The sequence below is a fragment of the Notamacropus eugenii genome, chromosome 7, assembly GCF_028372415.1.
Source record: "Notamacropus eugenii isolate mMacEug1 chromosome 7, mMacEug1.pri_v2, whole genome shotgun sequence".
In the NCBI taxonomy this organism is placed as follows: Eukaryota; Metazoa; Chordata; class Mammalia; order Diprotodontia; family Macropodidae; genus Notamacropus; species Notamacropus eugenii.
In genome coordinates, this window is record NC_092878.1 from 50,276,622 (window position 1) to 50,298,698 (window position 22,077).

General features: G+C 36.1%; 1 protein-coding gene across 4 annotated transcripts in view; it reads left to right on the plus strand.

The window, feature by feature from the left end:
- Nucleotides 1-22,077, plus strand: part of NPAS3 (neuronal PAS domain protein 3) — a 1,140,225-nt gene that overhangs the window by 318,038 nt on the left and 800,110 nt on the right. For all 4 annotated transcript variants that reach the window (XM_072624932.1, XM_072624933.1, XM_072624934.1 and 1 more), the window contains one exon: nt 15,415-15,659. In XM_072624932.1, coding sequence (XP_072481033.1) covers nt 15,415-15,659 — 245 coding nt within the window. The remainder of the gene's footprint in view (nt 1-15,414; nt 15,660-22,077) is intronic.

Below are 22,077 nucleotides of genomic sequence, written 5' to 3' on the forward strand. Positions count from 1 at the left end.
CTGAGGCAAATAGGGTTAAGTGACTTACTCAAAGTCACAAAGCTAGTACATGTCTGAGGCTGGATCTGAATTCTGGTTTTCCTGACTCCAGGCTCAACATTCTATCCGCTGCACCACCTAGCTACCCAGAGAGAAGATTTCTACTGTTTTCTTTTTTTAATTTTTTTATATACACAAATAGGCAGAGTATTTCGTATTGCTATGTGCATTTTCAAATGAGGTCATCCTATTATGGATTTACTTAATTGTTTTTCTTTATTACGAGAGATCGCTCATGCAATGGGAGTGATCTATAAATGTAATATAAAGACAAATATCAATAAAACTTAAACAAATAAAAACCAGTCTCTCCCCCACTCCCTCAAAAATCCCCCCAAACAATTCGGGAAGACCATTGAACCATAGTTTCTGAGCTTGGAATGAGGATCTTATATTTATCTCCTAGACCAACTCTTTCATTTTACAGATTGAAAGTTGAGGTCTAGGTGATCAAGAGACTTGCTCAAGGTCAATGAGAAGACAAATGGCACAGCCCTATTCCTGGTTATACCTTCTGATTCCAAATCTTTTCCCAGTGTTCCATGTAGCATCTTACAAGGAATAGGATTGTTCTTCTTGTTGTTGTTGTTGTTTTTAAATGTAGTGGAGGCAGAATGATTTAGTAGAACAAAATTTAACCTTGGAGTCACAGGATCTGAGATCTGTCACTTATGAGCTATGTGACCTTGGGCAAATTATTTAACATCTCTGAGCCTCAGTTTCATCATTTTTGAAGTGAATAGATAGACCAGGCAACCTCTGATTTCACTTGAAGCTCTCTGTCTATGCTCCTGTGATACTCTCACGTGATCCATAGTTTGTTTCTTAGTGGTTTTATTTTGGACTTGTTGCATTGGAGAATATGTGGGGCAAGGTGGGAAGTTGAAAATGTGGGTCTGGATCTCAGAAAATAAATTAGGACTGTAGTCATCATTATAAATTAGATAGAAGTCATCCAGAAAAAAATGTTGACCATAGTGTGGGTGAGGTTGCTAAGTGAGCATAAAAAGCAAAGATGATAGGAGATAGCCTTGGAGAATGTATAGCAAAAGTAAGAAGAGAAACCAGTGATAAGTAATTGAGACAGGAGGAAGCCAGATTTGGAGGCTATATTCAGAAGAAGGTGGTGGACAACAACGTCACATGCTACAGAGAGGTCAAGAAGAATGACAGAGAAAAGGTTGTTGAAATGAGATGTTGATGACCTTAGAAAAGTGGTACAGGTAGAAGTTCTATGAGATAGCCTTAGAAGCAACTGAATGGTTAGGAAGTTGGAACAATGAACAGACAGTCCTTTCAAGAAGTTGGGCTGGTTAAGGGCAAAAAAGAGATAAGAAAACAATTTGAGATTATAACAAGGCTAAATAAAGGAAGGACTTTAAAAAATAGAATATTATAGTCCTGGGTAGGGAAGGAAAAGGTAGAAATTGCACATAGAAATAAACATTATTAATAGAACAGGGTCTTAGAGAGAATAGGACAGAATGGAAACCAAGGTAGACACAGATAATGGACTCAGTCAAAATAAGGGGAAGAGTGGAGGCAAGGAATGAAGGTGAAGACATAGAGAATTTTTGAGATGTGTAAAAAGGGAGTTGAGGAAGCTTAGCTCTTATGGCCCTGATCTTAGTGTAGTAAGAGGCAAAACTATGGGCTGAAAGAGGGCCAAGGTGGGGGTGGGGGGGTGAAAGTGTGTGTGTGTGTGTGTGTGTGTGTGTGTGTGTGTGTATTTCTTTAAGTTCCTAAAACTAAAGATGACAACGAACAGTTCTAATGGGGCACTTTCTCCTGACCCACATGGAGAAAACTCAATTTGCTTGGAGACAACACACCCCAAGAAGGAAGGAAGGGGCCCCATTAAATTTTTTTGAAATGGGGAAAAATTTGCTAGACAAACTTTTAGGTAATGGATAGAAAGTCCTTCTAAAGAACTAAAGTTCTAAATAACTAAGTCATTTAGTCTTCACCTTAGTTTTCCATTTCAAGTAGAGATGTTATGACTCTCAAGTATCTAGCAATAGATTTTCCTCTTAGTGTGTACTTCTGACATATGTGATTGTCAATGACAGTCACAACCGTATGCTTACCAGAGTGGGAAACTGCCCCATGTTGGGCAAAAATTGGTGATCCTGAATTTCTTTATAAACCTCAGCCCTGAAGAGAGCAGTGCAGAGAATTGCCGCTCATTTACTAGATTAGCTCCTCCAATTTCCTTTTAATTGGAGCCCATAACCCAGCTTCTCGAAACTTCTGGAATATGAACAATGCAAATTAAGATCTGGATGCTTTCCAGGAAGGGCTGGGCTCAAAGAACAATTTTTCCCTAACTCACACAGTTGTGGCTACTCACAAATAGCATGCTGTGTCCTAATGAGTCTGCATTTGGCTCTGCAGTTTTGCATTTGCAAACTCTGTTACTGAGAGGGTAAGAGAAGTGTTTATTCAGCCTTGGGTTTGAACTGATAGGTTCAAAGCCCAAGAAGTCTCTTAGAGACACGACATCCACGTTTCCAAAGCTTCTGAATTCTAAGTCAGTGGCACAAAAACCTTTAAGTATAATATCTCACATTTGTTCAGAACATTTATGGCTAACCAAGATTTCTTTTTCTTTTTTTTTTTTTTTTAATGTATAAGACTTCAATTTATGTTTAAGAACAAGTAAAGTATAGCAGTTTGACAGCCGTTCACACTAAATTCTGTGCATTAAACCAACAGCACTCTTTTCCACAAACATCCATTGTTAGGACAATGCTCTCAGACAGAATTTATGAGAAATGGAATTATGTTACCAAGGAGATAGCATTTACTATAATGAAGAGTAGATCCTAGAAAATGGCCCCTTTTACAGCAGCTCCGAGCCGAGCCACAAAAGCAATTGATTGGTCTTGGCATTTAGTCTTATATCAGCTGTGTCATCCATAGCTTCAGGAGTGAGAACACTAATCTAAAGTGACATTTCTGTTCTGGCGGGCTTTTCTACCCTGATGAAAGCAATTACTTCGTTCCTAAATGATAATTTGCAGGAGTTTCAACCACTTTAATTGATAATTTTTTGTTCTGAGAAGTTCAATTGTGAAGTGATTAGCTGATTTGGTAAATAGAAATTTAAGGTGTGAAATATACAAGTTGCTCCAAGGTAAAGTGCCGTTTATTGGGTACAGCAAAATTGCTTGATAAAGCTACAGTTTCTCCATTATCATGAATTTGCCAGTTGCATACTTTAAAGTTGTGCAGGAAAAAATAAGAACAAAACACTCCGATTCAGGGTGAGAATTCTGGCAGAAGGCAAAAGGGACGATTAATAGTTTGGGTCTTACAAAGGACCAGGTAATCGTTATTTGAATCAAGGTGAACATTAGTTGAAAAGGATTGTGAAGCAGTGAAATTAGTCATACTGAAAAAAATGTGGCAGCTTCCTATTATTACTATTCTAATGACTCATTCCAGAAGTAAATCCTGTTACTTAAGGTGTTCAAATAAAAATATTCATTGGTTAAAAGACAATTAATTTAATGATGGAGTTCAAACGTACACAAAGCATTTTCTGACAAGGAGACAAAGCACTTAGTTGAATGGTTTTAATTACTTTCTGATCTGTTCTACAAAAAGTCAAATGTGAGGCATGATCATCCTATTAGAATCCCTACGTTAGTGTGTACATTACTTTAAATTAGCAAGGATACCCCGCGATTATGGTAATGACTAAATCATTCACCACTGCAAAGATCAGTTTTGCTCCATGTTAGGATTTTTTTGGAGGCGTGGCAACAAATTTCATGATATTTTCTTACATGGGGAAAAATAATGGTCATTTCACATGTTAAATGAGAAAAATAAAGCAAGAATGAAGGTCAAACTGATTTAGCACATCCAATAGTCTTTGTCAGCCAAGCTTAATATATCCTGAGTTTGTGGAACAAATGAAATTTTGCTGCTATGTTACACTTTGCTTCCAAACAACCATTACAACTGGTTTTATATATTGTGTGAGCATCGGACCATCAAACAGTGCATCTTTACTGACGTCTTGCCGCAGTGATGATCTACAGCAGCAATCTGCCATTTATATAAGGGCAAAATGTGCATCTATATTTAGTTGTGAAATTGGCCTATTATACTCTTGATGTTTACAGAGGCTAACATAAATTAATGATGACAGCTATGAGCAGTGCATTAGTTAAGCAGGAGAGTTCTTACCTTGAACTTGAAGGTTTGTTCTCGTTTTAACTTCTAGCATCAACGGTGCAGCTTTTCTCACACATTATAGAAAAGGTTCTGAAATCATTACTTTTATTTTCTTTCATGGAGAGCTTCAGTTTGTAGGCTGTACTGTGTCTGATCCTTGAAGAGATAGTTTTACATGCATTTCTTGCTAACTTTGTGATGTTTATAATTGGACAAATAAAGGCTCTTCAATGTATTTTCCCCCACTGCAGAAGAGCTGTTTTGGTTGACTTTGAACTTGGGGTGGTGTCAGTATGTGGTGGTCTATTGTGTTGAAGGTAATGAGGGAAGGGTAAGTGTTGCTTGTGGAATCTTTACTGTACTCTCCCTGGATGGCTCCTCATGCAGCTCATGGCAGGGCAAATGTAGGTACTGTAGTAACTATAGATCTTACTGTTAACTATAACCAGAGATCTGACAAGTATGCAGGTGTTCAAAGGTTCATGAGTTAAAATGCTGAAGGCTTTGATGAATTTTTGATGGCTGCATTTTTAATACAGGTCGACCTTCTTCCTTTGAGGCTGGATGCCAGATTAATTGATAAATAGTGGAAGTCCGTAGTGCTGGCTTCTCCTAAGCAAAACAAGTATGAAAATCCATAAAATCTTACCTGTCTGGATCCTTAGAAGTACTTTTTTAAAAAAGTAAAATTTAAAGAGACTATTGGCCCTGCTTTTCCTTCTCTCCATTTCAGGAAGAAAACATGACCTACTTTCCTCTGCTACAAAAACTAGTTTTCACTACTGTTATGATCTCCTAGCAGACAGACTGTGCGATGTAATGAATAGAAGGCTAAGCTTGGAGTTAAGAAAACTGGACTCATAAACACATCCATCCTCTGATACATATTGCATGCATGACTTCTTGGTTAAGTTATTTAACTTCTCACTACCCTGGACAACCTTTTAAGGTCACATATCGCAAAAAAGTTGCCCATCACTATTGGTACAGGGAGTTTCCATGCTGATGAAATCAAAGGTCTTAACTCATTCTGTGATCACATAGTACTTTTAGAGTTTATGATTCTTAACAGAATCAGCTTTGGGTCAAGAGTTATCTTGGGTATGGGGGATTTAGTAGATAATACTGCAAGAAATAAAAGGTAAGCATCCTTTTGTACTTTTATAGAAGCTACGATTTCTTCTTGTAAATGATCACCAGCACCGATCAAAACTCCAGCCATGTTTCATTAATGGTTCTGGCTGAAAAATTCAACATGTAGTGGCCAGCAAAATGATGATGCACTTTTTCACTGTCCTTAGAAGACAATTACACATACATCCCAATGCTAGACCCATGCCTTTACTTGATTGGTTAGAGCATTTGAATTTTACACCATTCTTCAACATCCTTTAGGATTACCTCCATGCCATAATAGTGGCTAAGAGTAAGACTCTAAACAACTAGTTTATGAAGAGAAATTGAAAAGAGGTTCTGGGACTGAGTCGAGCAGAAGGTCAAGTGATCGTTACTCCGTTGGCATCGGCACTTCTGCTCTTACTCTTTTTCTTCTTAAGAAGATCTAGATGTATTATCTTCATAATCCTCGCAATCTTTTCTTGGAGGCAAAGAATACAAAATGATCAATTTCTGGACTTTCTGTAGACTTATTCTATCTACAGAAAGGGAATATTTACCACAATTTAAAAAAATAAAATCTTGTACCAAAAATTTCAAGATAGCTTCTTGTAAAGGCTATGATTTCCAAACTGTGTTTCAAAAATTATCCTTTTTCACTCTATGATTAGTTCATATTCTATCTACCACATTAATTATCCCAGGGGGGTTGATTTCATTTTTCTTGATGCTGTGATGGTCTTTCTGTCTTAACTATGTTCATTAATATTTTTATTATTCTACAAAGTACTTTAAATTCATTGGATCATAGATTTAAAGCTAGAAAAGGCCTTGGGGGGTCATTGAATTTAGACCCCTCATTTTTGTATACGAGGAAACAGAAACTGGGAAATGAAGTCACTTTTTAAGCATCGAACAACTTGTGTGTGTGGTGGGATCTTAACTTGGCACCCTACCCAATAGACCATGCCCACTCAGTGTACATGCACTTGCCTTGTGACTATGCATAGTGATAAAGTGGTCATAACCATCAACCTATATGTCCTTTAGCACTTCCACAAAGATCGGTGATCTCTTTATGTGATGGATTTGCATTCCCCTCCCAATCCCACCATTCCTACCCTTAATAGTCCCCATATATTTGATGACTGTCTAATTATCTGATGAAAAGTTTGGAAGGACATTGAAAGATCATCTAACATTATTGCAAACAGTTCTTTATCTAATCTCTGTTTGAGTGATGAGAATATTTTTTCATTTTATATCTCACCAGAGAAAATTTCACAGCCTTCTATAGTGATATGACCTAGTCTAGCAGATACAAAATTTTCATTTTATATCAAACAAAAATCTGTCATTCTTCAATTGAAGAAATAAATTGGTTTTTTTCTTTAGAAGAAATAGAAAGTGGTTAATTACTATATTCAGACTATGACCCTTTTATTTTACCTTATTCACTTCAATGCTACATATAGGATCATCAGTTTTAAAGTATACAGTTACTTTTACTGTACCATGCAGAGTCTTAAAGGTAAAGCTACTTGCAGATTGAGTTAATTAAAATATGGGTCACAAGTTCAAATTACTTTATTAGTTTGGAATAAGTTGGGAATATTATCATCTTCCCAACTCTCTCTTATAACACCCTTCCAATCAGCTGGCTTTTTCCATGTCTGGGCCTTTGATATGACCTTCTTTTTTGGATGCTTTATCTCTTGTCTCTAACCCTAATTAAACTTTATCTTTGTGGTCCCTTATTTTCTGGGGCATAGGGATCCTTTTTGCCGGAATCCCCAGATTCATTCTCTGCCTTTATATGGAAACTCCTATCCTGCTAGCCACCTTGATTCTCTGATGTTCTCTTGACTCTGCCTAAAGGAATATCCCCACCTTTATTCTCATCCCATAACACTTTTCTCATTTCCCCTGAATTGCCCTTCAAATCTCAGCAGAAATGTCATGCTTTGTAGGAGCCTTCCTTAAGTATCCAGTAATTTTAGGGGAAAAAAAGATGTTATATTCTACATTTTGGATAATTTGGAGGCATTTTGCTTTGTTTTTTCCTGAATAATTCCAATACAATCATATCCAAGTTTTTGAGGTAGGTATTTTTTTCTTCTGTTACATGGGAATGCCTTCCATCTTCAAACTTTATTGTCCAAAGGATTGGGCTCCCCAGTTACTTTATTATTCAAGGGCTACAGGTTTTTCTAAATCACTCCTTATTGGTTTCCAGGATCTTAATGTCCCAAAAGGAATGTGACATACTCTTCTCTTTCCAGGATCAACTTTCTGCAGGCTTTCTGCTTTCAGTGAATATTTCTTCTCAGTCAGCATTAGCATAGCTATTAACATTTCTATGTCTTAATTATGGTTAAATTTTCCTCTATACCAAGCAAGACTATAATGACCTCAATTCTATCAGGAACTTTGAGAGGGAGGGCATTTTTGTTATAAAGATAGAAGGGATAGCAGGGAAACAAAGCAGAGTGAAACATTTTTGGGAAAAGGAAGAGATTAATTTGGCTGAACATGAGAGGGTCATTTGAGAGTGCTTTGAATGCTTGGCATGAAGGTTTAGTTCTGGTCTTGTAGATAATAAGGGAAATCACGTAAGTTTTTTTTTTTTTAGTAGGATGGGGTGATAAAAATGAAAATAGTATTTAAAGAAGATTAACTTGACAGTGAGAGATAGAATAGAGGACAGAGAATTAAAACTGGAGCCAGGAGAAGGTGAATTCAAGTCCTGCCTTTGGCACTGGATGTGATCTAGACTGGACAGTGTTCTCAGCAACTCTTTAAGACAATAATTTAAAGGTGTGCTTTAATAGAGTCAGTCCCTTCATCAAGAACTACCCACCCCAATAAGTCAAAGGTCTAGAAAAAAAATAGCACCCGTGTGTACAATAGATTGCAATAGTTACTGAAGCATGAGATGATGAGGTCTAGGGAAGTTACTGAAGAAACAGAGAAAAGATGTAGATTTTAGGAGGATCAAAGAGTTGAAGGAGGGAGAAATCAAAAAATAAATTCAATGTCACAAGCCAAGAAAACTAGGATTATTAAGGTATTATGTATGTAAAAATGACTTTCAAAAGGCAGGATAGATAGTTTTTTGAGTGAAGAAAATAAGGTCAATGTCAACATGTTAAGTTTCAAGTATGGTTGAAACATATGATTGAAGACAGAGTTTAGTTATACCCTGGAGAGATGGGACAAAGAAAGGGATAGATCTGTAAAGGAAGCCTTGGAAATCATCTTCTTAGAGGTGAGAGTTGAACTTTTTGAGGAATGAGTTTTCACAAAAATGTTGATGAGAAGAGGGTTTTATAGTAAGAGGAACTGAAGGAAGAAGAAACACATAGAGATAAGATTATCAGTTACATTCAAGTTAGGAGGAAGAGAGTTTCATCGAGAAGACAATGAACAATGTTGTCACATTCAACAGAAGGATGAGAAGAAACTATTTCAGTAAGCAAGGAGATAGTTATTATCAGTTGACTGCCTCCTTTTCCTTCATTCTCCCTTGGTTTTCTGACACTGATCTCTCCTGGATTTCCTCCTAGCTATCTGTCCACTCATCTTCCATCTCCTCCAATAGCCAGTAAAGATTTGTCTTCATCCCATGCATACTGATGTCCCCCAAGACAATCCTTTTCCCTTTTCTCCCTCCTGTCATGATCTCATCCACTCCAGTGGGTTCAATTTCCACTTTTACATACATGATAGTCAAAACTATATCTCAAGTCCTAATCTCTTCTTTAAAATATAGTCCCACATCTTAATCCCCCCTCAATATCTACCCTTGATGTTTCACCTTATCTCAAACTCAATATGTCACAAACTTCCACATTTCTAACAGTCATTCAATATTTATTAAGTACCTGCCATGTTCCAGGCAATGTGCGAAGTCCTGAGGATATAAATGCAATGACTTAAATGATCCCTATTCAATCGGAACTTATTTTCTATGATACCACAATTATTTATTCTAACATCACAATATCTCTCGAATTCATCTCCTTCTTTCTACCCACACAGTCAAAATTCTAGTCCAAGATTTCAAAACTTTTCACATAAGTTATTAAAATAATCATTCAACTAGCCTGTTTGTGTCCACCAAAGATTCAATTCTTAACAGAATTGACAGAAAGGCTACATAAGTCATACATCTGACTATGGCCCTTTCCTTCTCAAAATGCCTTGTTGGTTGTGTCTTGTCTTGTCCTTCATTTTTGAAGAGGTCCATGACATCAGAGAAATGATGACATGACTTATACTTGACTTTGTTTTGAGTAAGAGAGGGCTGTCCAGGCTCACCAGACTCACTTTCTCCTCCTGAGCTATCTGGATGCAGTGACCAGATATTCATCAGGATGACTGGAGATGACCCAGGATGCAATAGGAGATCTTGGCCTTTTAGGCTAAGGCCTTTTCATGTACTCACTTAAAGTGAGGTAATGCCCATTCAGTGAATAGGTCTCTTTAAAAAGTAGTCAGGGGGATGCCCCCTTTAATAGAAAAGAAAAATAAATAAGTAGGTAAATCATGCTGGGAGGAGAAGGAGCCTCAGGGTTGTTGTTTTGAAGAGAAACTGTTACCATTGACCTTTACTCTAAGCTAGGAGGATCCAAAACAGCCATTGAGTGGAGGTTGGGCAGGGACCCTTCCTTGCTCAATCCATGGGCTTTAGAGTGCAGGGGATCTAAGGGTTCAGGAGAGATGAAAAATAAGGAGAAAGAAAGGAAGAAAGAAAGAAAGAAAGAAAGAAAGAAAGAAAGAAAGAAAGAAAGAAAGAAAGAAAGAAAGAAAGAAAGAAAGAAAGAAAGAAAGAAAGAAAAGAAAGAAAGGAAAGAAGGAAGGAAAGAAGGAAGGAAAGAAGGAGAGAAGGAGAGAAACAGAGAAGGAGAGAAAGAGAGAAAGAGAGAGAGAGAAAGAGAGAGGGAAGGAAGGAAGGAATGAAAAAAAGAAGAAAAGGAAAGGAATGTAGTCAATGTGCCTCAAGTTAACTGGGCAGCTTCTGGATATCAAAATTTACCTCCTTTTGGAGAGGAAAAGGAAAGGGATAAGGCTCTGAGTTACTCAACTAGCTGGGTCCCCATTTAAGCAGCTAGATCTACTCACAGGTTGTATTTGTCCTTCATTTTCAAAGAGGACCATGACATCAGAGAATTCCTGGAGATAAGATATAAACTCTCAAATCTGCAATATAAGGCTCATCACAGTCTATTTCCTGATCTCCTATTATCTCTTGTCTACTTTCTCCTCTGTACATTAATATGTCAAGCCCATGTCTGGAATGCACTTCCTCCTCATATCTAGCTATAAAAATCCTCTTTCACTTAAAGGTAGCAAATAATGTGAGTGGAAAGAGTGCTGGATTTAGAGCAAATGGACCTGGGTTCAAATTCTTCCTCAGCCATTTGCTATTGTATGATCTTGGCAGTCATTTACCTTGTCTGTGATTCCATTTCCTCATCTTTCAAATGAATGCATTGAACTAGATTGCCTCTAAGATCCTTTTCTGTATCAAATTTGTAACCTGTAAAGGTTTTGCTCTGCTTCTATCCTGTAAAGATTTTCATAATTCCCTCACTCAAAAATGTTCTCTTCTACTCCAAAATTCCTAATACTTCATTGTCAGGATTTTTCCTTTGTTGGCTTACACCCTCCTTTTGATCAGTTTAACTATATTTATACAGATATTATATTATGTTATATCGTGTCATATCCCACTTAGTTAACTGTAACCTTCTCAAGGTCAGAAATTAGCTGTTGGCCGTGTTGGTTTTTCATCTTTATCTAGGTATAGCCCAGGATGGTCAACATGGCAATATGTTAGTAATTGTTTCTTGAGTTAAATTAAATTCAGTTAGTGCCATAGTAAGGAATGCCTTCAGGATATTTCTATTTTTATGGTGTAAAGATAACTACTGTCTAAATGTTTTTGTCATCTTTTTATTTGATATCATTCCTGGGATGTTCTGCATCCCCTCTTCTGCCTCTGAGAGTTCCTAGGTTCCTATACCTTCTCATCCTGGGTCATTACCACTCGTAATGACTTTTATCTTGTCGGTAGACTTCAATGACTCTGGAAGGGAAAGTGAGACTGGACTACTTAGCACAACTTTGCCTCACTTCAATTCATGCATAAGTCAAGACATCACCCTGGGATATCAGTGGTCCTCTTCTAAAATGAAGGAATAACAAGGTGCCACTTCCTACATGAGAACTCTTCTGATGTTCCTAGCTGTTGTTGTTTCCCAAAAGTATTTTGTATATCCTTGAAATTTATTTTTAAATTTCTATACACGATATATCTTCAGCTGGATGTAAGTTCCTTGATAACAAGTATTGTTTCATATTTGTCTTTGTTTAGTCATTATCTAGCAAAGTGCCTCATATAGTGCTTGCAATTAAATAATTGTAAGATTAGAATTAAGTAACTATAAAATTAAATAATGAAATCCTCCCCAGATTCTTTTAGTAATAGAACCTAGAAGAGAACTAAACACAGTGCATTTCAATAGGATGTAGGTTTCTTGATGGTGGGAACTCTTTAATGTTTGTCTTACCATGTGACCTGGAGCATAGTATAGCAGGTACTTAATAAATGTGTGTTTTTGAGAATCATTCTTGAGCATGGTGGTAATTTCTGAAATTTAGCCACCACCATCAAGTCTTCTCCTCAAAATCCAGGGCATGTTATATTCTTATTGACGAAACACAAACCTGCCAACACTTTAATGATCTTGCATAGCATGCCATGTATCTTGGATTCATCCAGAAAAAGTTGTTTTAATTTTTCATTTTTATTGAGTGCTGCTGTGGACCAAATACTGAATGACAGTGCTTGATTTTTTTTAAAAAAATATTTATTTTATTTTAAATTTATGAAATAAAACAAATATGTCCATAGCCTAGTAGAATAAAAAAAGAGATGATTGCACATGAACCTGCCAATCTAGTATGTGCAACGTGCTACTTCTTTTAAATATATAATAAAGTTATCATATAATGTTTTTCCTTTTTTTCTGCCCCCAACCTAGAGATAGCTACCATTAGATGCAAATATGTATGTACGTATTTGTAAATATATACGTTTATGTGTGTGAATGTGTATATATACTCATATACACATATATATATAAAATAATTCTATTTATTTCAATTTATCATTTATATTTCATACTTCAATTTATCAGTTCTTTCTTTGGATATAGATAGCATCCTCCTTTTTCCTTGTCCAAATTCATTCCTATTAGATACTTCAGGGCAATTTTGTGCACATAGGTGGCACACAATGAATACTGTGAATAATACAGAGTGAGGTGTAAGGTGTGTCCATGGCCATTATGGAAAACACCAGAATTTTATCAGGTCTTTTTTCAAGTTGATTTATGACTTCTTCTGATAGTTTTCATGGGGAGATGTTGTAGATATTCTGTGATGAATTAAATACTGTTTTCTACTTGCCTAAAATTGAGGAATAGTTTTCAGCTCCATTTAGGATATAAGTGGATTGAAGTTAGTAGAGGGGAAGATGGAGTCTAGAGAAGAACTCATTGTGGCTGCAAAGTGCTGTAATATTTCTAGTAACAGAAAATAGGCACTGTTACAACTCATCTAAATTTTAAAATTTATTTTAAGTGCTCTACAGCTGATAACACATTTCCTTGATGACAAAGTCTACAAATGCAGAGACAGTTTTAGTTATTAACGCGTTTTTCCATCCTAATAAGGGAATGCTTGAAAAATCAAGTTCTGCTTCCTAAAAGTGGTCAATATATTACTCACCAAGCTATAGCAGTGTTCGACTTCTGCTATAAGATCGCCATCTCAACAACATGCATGTCTCTTTGTTTAACTTTTATTGCTATTGCCCTCAAAACTAATCACTATTTATGATAAATACCTTGCTACCATTTTGAGAGTCAGCTGTACCCTATAGTCCTTGCATAATTATGTGAAATGGGAGTCATGGAAACCCCATCTTAATTAGATTGTGGCCAAGAAGATCACTCACTCCAATAGGGTATAGTGACAACAGGGAAAAAATAGGAATCTGGAAAGTAAATATTCTAGATATTTTTTATAGAAAGTATAAGAAGGGGAAATGTGGACTCAGAGGGAAGTCACTGGCTAAGCATCAGGCATTGCTGGTGAGGATTTCTCCTTTATCATTTTCATTAAGTAGCTATGGTTATGTCTGTTAACCTCCCTAGAGCTCAGAGTTCTTATGGTTTTCCCCTTTTGATCTTTTGCCATGTAGTCATAATAAATTTGGCACAGACTTTATGGCTAAGGCAGGATTTTTTATTAATGAAGACAAGGACAAAAATATTTTTACTAGGAGAATTGTGTGATGTTTAAGAGGTATGTGTGTACACATACATAAACAGATCCATATATACACAAGTATATACATGTATTTATGTTTATATATGTGTATATCCATATGTATACACCAATACATATACATATGCATATATGTTGCATCCACACACACTCATATGACTATATATATATAGTCATTCAAGTACCTTGGATGAAGTTATAACACATGGAGGCTAATTTTGCAATTACTTTTTAAAGACCCTTTAATAACTGTTACTCCCTGTAAAAAGAAGCATTTTATTTCTCAAATTGATACTGGGCATTTAAAAAAATGACCATTTTGCATTGATAAGATGGGAAGACTCCAGGCAGCCTTCATGAAACCTACAAAGCTTAGTGTACCACCATGCTGACTGACTTATTTTTTAAAATGAAAATTGCATCCTCTAACCATCCCAATGACATTCTAGTTTTATTTTTAATATAGATATTACCACATTAATATTATAGACACTGCTACAATTCACTTTTATTATTATTCCTTACATCCTCTTTCTCACTGTAGTTGGATAAAAATGACAAAAGAACTCCAGTGATTTTTTTTTTAATAATGACTCAAATGACAAATTTTGTAATGAATAAAAATAGGAGTTGAATGATTCTTCTGTTCTGAGTATTTCATCTGAACCCTGGTAACTGAACCTACCCATATTTTAAGAGCAAGATTTTTAAAGCCATTAATGAATTTATTTACTTAGTTCTAATATGTAAAAATAAAAATCAGTACTAATATCTTAAAAAATATACTGGTTAATTCAATTTCTTGACAATAAGTTATTTAACAAGCCTTACATTTTTCTTTTCTTGGGACCTAACATATGCTTCTTCAACTGGCACAATTTCAAAGGAAAAGTTAATTGTCAATTTAAAATGTTGTCCTGAAAAATAAAATATTTAATATGACTAGTTCAGATGAGGGATGTTAGTTAGCTAATTTAGAATTTTAAGAATAATTGTGTAAAAACAAAATTGAATTCTGTATTTAGAAACTTCCATTAGTCTAGTATCAATCTGCCTGTAGCAGCTATGGAATTACTTAATTCTATAAATGTTCAGCCAAGCTCGTTTTTGGCATCTACAGTGAGATATACTTTAAAATTGACAGAGTTGTGAAAACATTTTGTTTCCACTGTGAACATTTTTATAGAGTACTGCCATGTAAAAAGTTGAGTAAGTTCCAACTCACTGAATACTGCCAGGCCAATCTTTTCCTTCCCCTGTTCTATTTTTCCTTTCCCTTTTTCTTCTTCAATGAAAGCATCTAATGAAGACAGTTCAATGAACAATTCATTAAGTTGAGGACAGAAGTGTCAAAGCAGTCACAATCTCCTAATTAGCTGAGAGTTGATTAACATCAGCCAAATCGTGTACAAACTATGGGTATATGTGTATGTATATGTAACAATAAACGGAATATGTAAAAAAAAAAAATCCTTGTAAACAACAACAGTGCCACTTATTTCACTCACTTAGCCATTAAAGCACCATAAAATTGTCATGGTCATTGTATAGAGGAATTTTTGTGAAACTTATCTTACCATGTGCTGAGCATCTGAGAAAAGCATTGATGGACATTATTGAAGAAGCATTGAAATCAGAAAACAAGTTGTTTCTCAATGACAGATAGTTAGTTCTAGGGTTACTAACCACTAGTCTCCATTTTTTATCTGGTTGCAGTTTACAAGCCTTGAGAAAGGAAAAGTCCCGAGATGCTGCTCGCTCCCGTCGGGGAAAGGAGAATTTTGAGTTCTATGAATTGGCTAAGTTGCTGCCGCTTCCTGCAGCCATCACCAGCCAGCTTGACAAGGCATCTATCATCCGACTTACAATTAGCTATCTGAAAATGAGGGACTTTGCAAATCAGGGAGATCCTCCATGGAACTTGAGAATGGAAGGACCTCCACCCAACACTTCAGTAAAAGGTATGATTTAGGGCATTATTTTTTCTGTCTGGAATATGGTAGTCTATAATAATCTCTCTATTGAAATGTTTACCATCATCCTTTCTTCTTTTCCTGCATATCAAATCCTTTAAAGGGATACAAATGTGGAAATCTGAGGTCTGCATGAGAAAGACACCATGTGAAGGTGAAATAAACCTCTTCTTCTCTTTCTATTTTATTTTCAAAAAAAAAAAAAACAAAACTGTCAGCCTAAGTAATCTATCACTTTTTATAAGGTTTCAGAGAAATGTGTATGAAATGAATTGCATTTAAGTGCTTCTTGTGTTTAATATATGCCATGCTAGTCCATGTAAAATCATTCTGATGGGCGGGGTATGGAAATGTTTATTAATGGGGAGGAGTTAATATGAGAATTGCCGCTGAGAAACTCTAAGTGCAAGTAAATGAGAACAGTAGATTTTTACAGGTATTTTGGATTTATAAATTTATTGAACAAAAAAATGCCTGCATTTCAGTTTAAAGGCCTTACTTATATGTGTTAAAACTATATTAACCTAAAGGTTGACATACATAACCATCCAGAAATGTCCTCCCAATCCTTGATGCATTTCTCATTATTTTTTAAATTTGACTTTTGAACACTCCTTCAGTCTTCCACATAATGATAGTATTTTCTCTTTAATGTTACTATTAAGTTCTAATAGTTTGTGATATATTTTGAGCACCAAATGATACCAGAGCAATGTGATTTTAAGCCTTTGAATGTGTATGAATGGGCGTATCCTTATGGATGTGCTTATTTATAAATGCACATAGTGTAGACATACGTTTCTGGCCATTGATCTTGCATCCCTAAGGGAGCGTAATCTAGCCCAGAGGGCTGTCTCTTGCTCTCTTCCCTAGACTGATACATGAAAGCCAGGTGAACTGGGATGAAGGACAGGCATGTGGATGGTTATTGCAGGTAACCACCTCTGAGGGATGAGGGGGAGTCTCTGGTTATATGTTTGATTGTTTCTTGACAGCTAACTATTGAACAACATTGGTGCTGGCAGCTGAAGCCGCTTTCACTTGCCCTCCTGGCTAGAGGAAAAAGTACTAGTGGGGAGCTGTCATTTTTTATATAGGATTGGGATTGAAAGCAGTGGTCATTTACCAGGCTTTCTGAGCCTGTTAAAGCACGATAACATGTGTGTGTATGTGTTTGTCTATTCACTTATTTACATTGAGTTATATTTATGTATTACATTTACCTATGTTTAATAGAAAAGGAGAGTGAGAATTTAAGGTGTAACAGATTGTTTTCTTTTAAGTGTGAGGACATTCAAAGCTCAAGCAGAAGACACTGAATAGATGTTATCTTTGTGTTCCTGAAGATAGAGGTCTGAGAGATATCTACATCTATCTATCTATCTATCTATCTATCTATCTATCTATCTATCTATCTATCTATCCACACACTTATTATAAGAACCTCTAAATAATTTTAAGTTGTAGCATTTTTATATTGGATTCACTTTCCCATTTCCTTTAATATCATATTTTGTATACCATCTTTCTTAGGAAACTAAGGGTCAACTAAGTTCAATGAATGTAGTGGGCACTTAAAATGAATGCTATATTTGTGGAGATGTGGTTCACATCTTCATCCTCATCATTAATTTACTAAGCACCTCTGCTAGGGTTACAAAACAATAAAGCTTCCATTCTACTATGAATCGGAGAATATAGAGAAAGAAGTATAGCACAAGGAAATCTGAAAAGGAATCGAGGCCTAAAAGGAGTTCACAGAGGAGGTGAAACTTGAGTTAAGCCGTAAAAATTCTGAGAGGCAAGGAGGTGGAGAGGTTAATTCTAGAGCTAGGGAGTGGTTTGTGCAAATGCACAGGAGGAGAAAATAAAGTATTACAAAAGTGATCTGAAAGTCATATTTAGGTGGAATGTAAAATTCGTGAAGGAGGGTAATATGAAGTAAGGAAAGTCAGAGACACTTTGTCAGGGATCTTAAAGTCCAGGCCAAAGATGTGTTGCTTTTCAGGGATTTGGTTTCTTTGTGACACAAATGGACCTTTTTGTTCACCTAATTTCTAGATAAAATAATGTGAGACTCTGGGATTGAAATTGTTATTAATCAAGTGTTATACCCCTACAGCTAGGTGGCTTAGTGGATAGAACACTGGGCTTGGGATCAGGAAGACATTTTCCTGAGTTCAAATAAGGCCTTTGACACTTAGTGGCAAGTCACTTAACCCTGTTTGCCTCAGTTTCCTCATCTGTAAAAAGAGCTTAAGAAAGAAATGGCAAACCACTCCAGTATCTTTGCCAAGGAAACCCCAGATGAGGTCCCTAGGAGTTGGACATGACTCAATAACAACAACAAATTAAGGTTTACAAAGCACTTTACCTGTTAAGGTGCAACTAGGTGGCACAATGGATAGAGTTCTGGGCTTGGAGTCAGGAAGACCTGAATTCAAATCCTGCCTAAGACACTTACTAGCTGTGTGATCCTGGGGAAGTCACTTAATCCTGTTTGCCTCAGTTTGTGCTCATCCTTCGTTGTTGAAGAAGACCGTGCCATCAGAGAAATGATGACATGACTTGCACTTGACTTTGTTTTGAATGAGGGAGGGCTGTGCAGGTCACCAGCCTCACTTCCCCTCCAGAGCTGTCTGAATCCAGTAACCAGATATTCCTCAGGATGACTGGAGATGACCCAGGATGCACTGGGATACCTTGGGGCCTTTAGGCCAAGGTCTTTGCAGGTACTGACTTAGGGTGAGGCAATGGCCATTCATTGAATAGTCCTGTTTAATAAGTAGCCAGTGCATGACCCCTGTAATGAGGTGAAGGAGGAAAGGAAAGGAAAGGAAAGGAAAGGAAAGGAAAGGAAAGGAAAGGAAAGGAAAGGAAAGGAAAGGAAAGGAAAGGAAAGGAAAGGAAAGGAAAGGAAAGGAAAGGAAAGGAAAGGAAAGGAAAGGAAAGGAAAGGAAAGGAAAAGAGAAAGGGGGCAGTAAAACCCAGGTCAACTGGGCAACTTTTGGCCATCCAAATTTACCTTCCTTTGGAAAGGACAGGGAAGGGGAGGGCGAGGCAGACAGGAGAGGAGTAGGTGAGGTACCCAGCTAGCATTCAGCCAGCTGCATCTACTCACAGGATTGTGTTTGTCCTTCGTTGATGAAGAAGACCATGCCAACAGAGAAATGATGACATGACTTGACTTTGTTTTGAGTGAAGGAGGACTGTGCAGGTCACCAGCCTCACTTCTCCTGCAGAGCCATCTGAATCCAGTAACCTCATATTCCTCAGGATGACTCATTGCCTCAGTTACTTCAATGTAAAATGATCTAGAAAAGAAAATGGTAAAACTTTCCAATATCCTTGTCTAAAAAACCCCAAATGGGGTCACAAAGAATTGGACATGACCAAAACAACTGAACAATGACATACCACTATAGCTAAAGAGCAAGTTAAGGCTGGGGCTCATTCATAGGGCCAATAATGGAGCCACTACACATATACCTGTGACTCTTATTTCATGGTTGTCATAATTGGTCAGGTAATAGAATCAAAAGAATTTTATTTTCCATTATTTTAACAATTTTCCAGTCCTCTCCCATTCTTCTGCACATTGAAGGCTTCAGCTATTTTGGTCTGTGCCCCCCCTGTATCATGAATATATTTTATTTGACCAGACCCTGTGCAATGAGTAGGCAGTCAGTGACCTGATCTCTTTGGTTGACCCAGAAGAACAATAACTACATATCTACGCAAACATTATTGACCTGTGCTTTTGACTCCTAATTTCATTTGTCACTATTAACTATGGATTGAGTGAAACAGAAGGCAATCCTTTAAATTCATGTGGAACACTTAATGCTGCTGTCCTTTTTCCCCCCAAAATCTAATGTGCTAGAGGAGAATCCAGGAGAGTCAGAGAGAAAAGCAAAGAAAGAATGTAAGGATAGAATTGTGAAATGCTAACAGAATTTTTTTTAAAAGGAAAATAAAAGAAAAGGAATTGAGATGGATGACTTAAAAAGAAGAATGAAGTAGAAGACAGAAAATGTAGAGTAGAAGAAGAAAGACATTTAAAGAGGGTGATTATTGCAAAAACAAAATTAGAGCTATTAGAAAAGAATCTTTGAGATTCTAAACACATTGTGGGCAAGAAATGTGTTGTTTTCCATTCCCTGAGATATTCCTTCAGTCAATTCAATTCATACATCATTTAATGATGAGGAGTATGACAGAAACAGAATGAAAACACTACAATCTAATTAGGTTTGATTATGAAATACATTTGATAAACTTTGCAACACAACTTGATTTTACACCTACTAGAGCCACTGTACTGGACACTGGGGTACAAAGATAAAATGAAATGGGCTTTGCCCTCAAGGCATTCATGTTCTACTGAGTAAAGGAAAACGATGGAAGTAGAAAAGTTGGAATGAGGGCTTGGGGACAGAAGCATGAAAAGAGATAGTGATTAACATTTGAAATGTTAATTTCATAACACACACATATACACATAACATATACGCACATACACATATACGTGTATTACTTGGATATAGTTATACACACATATTTAATAGAAAAATAGAGAAATGGAGCACAGAATATTAAATTTAAGCCTCTAAATGATTTAAACCTTTAAAGATTCTATACCATTTTTCTTGGCTTTCAAAAGTTGGCAGTTACAATATGAACATTTCCTATTAGCTAGTTCTACTTTGTAAATATATATACATTTTATGACTTTACTAGTTCTTTTAAAATGTAAACATAACTAATCCTAATGAAACATTTTTGAAATAACATCAAAAGATATTGGCTTTCACACTGGCACTTCTACCATTGAAAAAGTTCCTCAGGATAAATGAAAATATATGTATATGTGTATGCATAATATGCATATGTCTATGTATACATATGTAATATATACATGTTTATGTATATATCCATAGCATCTTGTGAAATATGGTTCATAATCCTACAATAAAATGATAAGCATTATGCTTTGCTCCTATCCAAGCAATCCCTTTATAATATATTAGTTATGATATGTAAATAATTAATTCTTTTAAAATACAGTGTTCACGTTAATAATTAAATCTCAATGCTTAAATTTATATTGGTCCCAGGCTGTTAATAGGAATTCATCAATTTAATTTAGTATTTCAGAAAGGTCCTTTACCCTGCTCTATAGTCATCACAGCTTTTCTTGAAAGTCTATGAAGGCTGATGAGTTTATTTTGTGTTGTATATTGTTTATAGATTATTCCAAGTTGTGCTTGCAGAAGGAACACTTAGGTGACAGTGTGTAATGTTTCCTGAGTCCATTACTTCATGGAAATAATATGTTAAGCAATTGGAAGGTAACAGATAGTTTTCTCCATTATTTTAGAAATATCTGTATTGTTATAATACAGATCCAATCTACAATGAACATTATGCATTATTCAAGAAATGACCAGGCGTTCTCAGCAGTGTTTCAGTTAAATAACTGATGATTGTAACCTTTAAAGAAATATCATTGTGGTGACTGTTGGTAAATCACTTCTCCATTCATAGTAATCTTTATTTAGAGGCTATCTAGAAAGCATTGTATCTTTTATTAATCTTAAAAGCAATAGCTGCTGATTTGACATTTGCTAAAACTAGATAAATTTTCTGTCTTTCTAATATAACAGACCAGTCCATTTTGCAAACATGTCATCTGAGATACTCTTACTCCAAGAATATGAACAATTATATGCCTGTTTATTTTCATTTAAATACTACAGTTTTAAAATCACGAGTGTTATACATATGTTAGGTAACAATGCTAAAATATGCACAATATATGACTGACATTTATAACCTTTAGGGAAAAAAATCAATGGATTTGCAAGACACCTGGTGTTTAGAAATAAACTGAACCATATCTGAGACAGGACTTAACTGACTGCCTTTAATTCTTGCTACGTGGTTGATCTCTTCTAGTAGAATCTGCTTCTAACAAGCCCTGCACCATCAGATACTATTTTTTAATAAAGTGGGTGGATATGACAGGAAGTTGAGACAATCCGATCACTATTTAAGTAATTCATGGTCACTCCTTACATGGTGCCTGCTATCTTACCTAGAAAAAAATGTTTGCCAAGTTCATTTAAAACTGTTGATGAGGGCAACCCAAAACGGAACTGACTCCAAAGTCATTTCATGGGTTAAACCTGTAATGAGTGTCTTCCAGACCTGAAATGGTATTTTCTGAAACCTATCTCCGTTTTGGCAGTAAGGCAGTGATCCCAGAGGATTGTCTCACTGATGAGCAAACGTTCTCCAATATGATTTTGTAAAAATGTCTCATATCACAAGTAGACCAGATATCAGACAGTGCCCTTCCTGGTGCTTTACCCTGTGTCAACTTGTGTTTACCTTTCATCAAGAG